Source organism: Mus caroli, chromosome 6 (genome assembly GCF_900094665.2).
Source record: "Mus caroli chromosome 6, CAROLI_EIJ_v1.1, whole genome shotgun sequence".
Taxonomy (NCBI): domain Eukaryota; kingdom Metazoa; phylum Chordata; class Mammalia; order Rodentia; family Muridae; genus Mus; species Mus caroli.
The window spans coordinates 82,521,143-82,524,656 of record NC_034575.1 but is presented as its reverse complement, the minus strand read 5'-3'; the positions used below and the strand labels follow the sequence as shown (position 1 = coordinate 82,524,656).

The following is a 3,514-nucleotide window of genomic DNA, read 5'->3' as shown; positions in this document are numbered from 1 at the left end:
GAAGAAAGGAATCCACTGGCAGTTTTTACCTGTCTGATAACCAACATGCTTCTGGTGAGCTCTTTTCCAGTTTCTTCTCTGTGAGTAATTTTATGATATTTATTTGTTTGATTTTTTTGTTTTTGTTTTTCACACAGGGCAGCCCAAGATAGCCTCAACCTTGGATGTAGCTAAGGATGATTTTGGATGCTGACCCTCCAGCCTCNGCGGCCAAGTATCCAGTGTACTTGCAAACAACACTCCAGCTAGCTCATTTCCTCTTTGCTTGGATGTCTGTACGTGTGAGGTGGTGGTGGGGTGAACACACCTTGAGACTGTGGCAGCCAGAACAGGATGTTGGATATCTTTTTTTATTGCACTCTACCTTGCTCCCATGACCTGAAGTTCTCCACTAGCCATAATGATCTGTGTGGTGTTTTGGAGATTTTGTACATGCTAAGCACCTACTTTACCAATGAACCATGTCCCCAACACATGATGGGTTTTTGGTTTTTTGTTTTGTTTTTGCAACAGGGTTTCTCTGTATAGCCCTAGCTGTCCTGGAACTTACTTTGTGCACCAGGTTGGCCTTGAACTCACAGAGATCTGTCTGCCTCTGCCTCCAGAGTGCTGGGATTAAAGGCCTGTGCCACCACTGCCCAGCTTGCTTTTCTTTCATCCTGTCCTTCTCTTCTCATCTCTTCCTTCCCCCCTTTCCCTTCCTCCTTCCTTCCCTCTGTCTCTCCCCCTCTTTCTTTGATACAGGGTTTCATTATGTTGTTCTCGATGGCTTAGAACTCTTTAGGTAGATTAGCTGGCCTCAAACCTGCCTCTGTTTCTGGTGTACACCACCTGGCCTGGCTTTTACTTTAAAAAACAATGTTATTAAAAACTCAGGAACAAGAGTCTTTTCCCATGATTCCTCAGACTCAGTGAAAAACAAGACAATCTCTACACACTAAAGAAATGAGTAAAATTCTCACCAGACATTTCATCCTTCTTCCTCTGCTTGTGGACGTTGTACATCGTGGTGCGCACTAGGCTCCGCACCACGATGTACAACGTCCACAAGCAGCCCCCTATCTAACACTATGATTTTTTTTTTTAAGGTGTACTAGTGAGATGGCTCAGCAGGTAAAAGCACTTGCTATGGACCTGAGTTCAAACCCTGAAGTCCTTGTAAATGTACAAGAAGTGACATCACAGTTGTCTGAGGTATGTATATGTATGCCACAGTACACACACACCTACACACATCACACATACAGTTAAAAAGAAGGCAGTCCTTTCCATCTGTGCTATCNAGCACCTGAATCTACGGGCTACTAGAACATCCCAAAGGCGTTGATGGAACACCATCACTGCCATTTTAGAACAACCAAGTAACTGTCAATCTCCACATACCACTGGCATCGAAATTCAGAAAGTCCGAGAATTCCTGAGCCAATGTCTCGTCGCTGGCAAAGGCACAGAGACAAGCAAAGAAATGGATGCACTTTGGGGCTGCCTCAGCCTTGGGGACGTTGGACTTGTGTGACTTCAGAGTCTGGCAGGAGCAGAAGAAGCGGCGCTCTGGCAAGCTTCTGGAGCTGATTTTCTGCATGAAGGACGTGTGTAAATAGCCCAAGTTGTGCTTTTGGCTGGCTTTGCATTTCACTACCATAATGTTTTTAGTGACTCTTTGTACCAGGGGACCTGTAGGTTCTGTGGCCAACTGCCAGATGGTCTGTTTGGTTTCTGGGGCAGCCTGCATAGCATTCAGGACTGAGCTCTTCAGGGTCAGAGGGGTGGCCTCCGCCTGGCAGTTCACTGCTAGCTTGATGTGTTGACACTGATTTTCCACAATGCCTTGAGTGGCAGCTTTCAAACACGANGGGACATAACATCGGCCAGAGCTCAGCTGAGTGATAATTGTACCATCCACGGTCTGGATTGCAGTCTCCGAAACACCTAGCTCCACGAAGCATCGGTAATCAGGGCCTCGGTCTCTCTGTCGCACAGAGTAGACCTGTAGATCAGAGCCGGTGATGATTTTGACAGCTTCAACGCTAGGCTGCTTTCGGGCACCATAGCGAAATATGGTTCCACATGTCTTGTTCTTACAGCTCAACCCACGGGTTCCATTGAAGGTACCACATCGGGGACACTTCCTGATTCCCCTCAGTGTGGCCTTCCCCAAGTCAGATAAGAAAGCTGGGACTTTAGTCCTCTGAGAATTTGGTTCCATTGTTCACAGCCCCTAAGAAAGACAAGACCATCAGCAGGAGAACACATTTACACAGAGTTAGCATAGAGAAAGAGAGAGAGAGAGAGAGAGAGAGAGAGAGAGAGAGAGAGAGAGAGAGAGCGAGCTGTGTAGCTGCCCTGGCCAGTTTTATGTCAGTATATATGCTGAAGCTACACCTAGTGTTGAGTAGGTCTTTTTCTGGCTGCCTGCAGATCAAGATGCAGAACTCTCAGCTCCTCCAGCACCACGCCTGCCTGTTTGCTGCCATGCTTNCCACCATGGTGATAATGGACTAAACCTCTGAAACTGTAAGCCAGCCCCAATTAAATGTTGTCCTTTATAAGACTCNCCATGGTCATGGTGCCTCTTCACAGCAATACAACCCTAAGGTATGGCTATAACGCATTTTCTTAATTAGTGATTGGTGGGGGAGGGCCCAGACCATTCCAGGTGATGCCATCCCTGGGATGGCAGTCCAGGGTTTTATGAGAGAGCAGGCTGAACAGGCTGGTAAGCAGCGTCCCTCTATGACCTCTGTATCAGCTCCTGGCTCCAGGTTCCTGCCCTGTTTGAGTTTCTGTCCTGACTTCCTCCAAAAATGAACAGTGATCTGGAAGTGTAAGTCAAGCAAACTGTTTTCTCCCCAACTTGCTTTGTGGTCCTGTATTTTGTCANAGCAACAGTAACCCTAATTAAGAGAGTAGCCCAGGCTAGCCTTCAACTCTCACAGAGCCTCCTGCCTTAGGCTCCTAATTGTTGGCACTAGAATGATGCCTCAGCAGCACATAAACTGGAGATGGTGGCACATGCCTGTAATCCCAGCACTCAGGAGGCAGGGCAAGAGGATCATGAATTCAGTGTCAGTCCCAGCTACGAAGGCAATCAAAGGCCAACCTGGGCTACATGAGAACCTGTCTCAGAAAGGACCNGAGCATAGGAAAGATGGGTTCCTTCACTTCCACTGGTTCCTTGAAGCACAGCCCAGTCCTTCCCCGTCCTACCTGTACCAGCTGCCAANGCACCCAGAGAACAGTGGAACCTGTGTCCGTAAGACCTAACATGTGTTTCATTAGCTTGTGATGATCAGACAGCACAAACCCAGGCATGCTCATTTGCAGTGAGGTGTGCCACTTGGCCTAAGTCCTCTGAAGGCTGAGCTCTGATGTAACATTGCAGACATTCCATCCCTTCTGGCAAAGCTCTTGCTCAGGATTCCAGTCAGATTCCAACTCTTCTAGGTAGAACTCTTGGCAGCCTATAGCAAAACAAGAGGACAGTTGTCATCGGACAAAGATGAATCTTTCTACT

The 3,514-nt window shown here is 47.5% G+C and overlaps 1 protein-coding gene across 1 annotated transcript in view; it reads right to left on the bottom strand.

The window, feature by feature from the left end:
* The window catches only part of C6H2orf42 (chromosome 6 C2orf42 homolog), a 32,864-nt gene that overhangs the window by 23,785 nt on the left and 5,565 nt on the right, over positions 1–3,514 (bottom strand). Inside the window, 3 exon segments of the mRNA XM_029478218.1 lie at positions 963–987; positions 1,289–2,218; positions 3,208–3,461. Of these exon segments, the coding sequence (XP_029334078.1) occupies positions 963–987; positions 1,289–2,206 (943 nt within the window). The 5' untranslated portion in view covers positions 2,207–2,218; positions 3,208–3,461.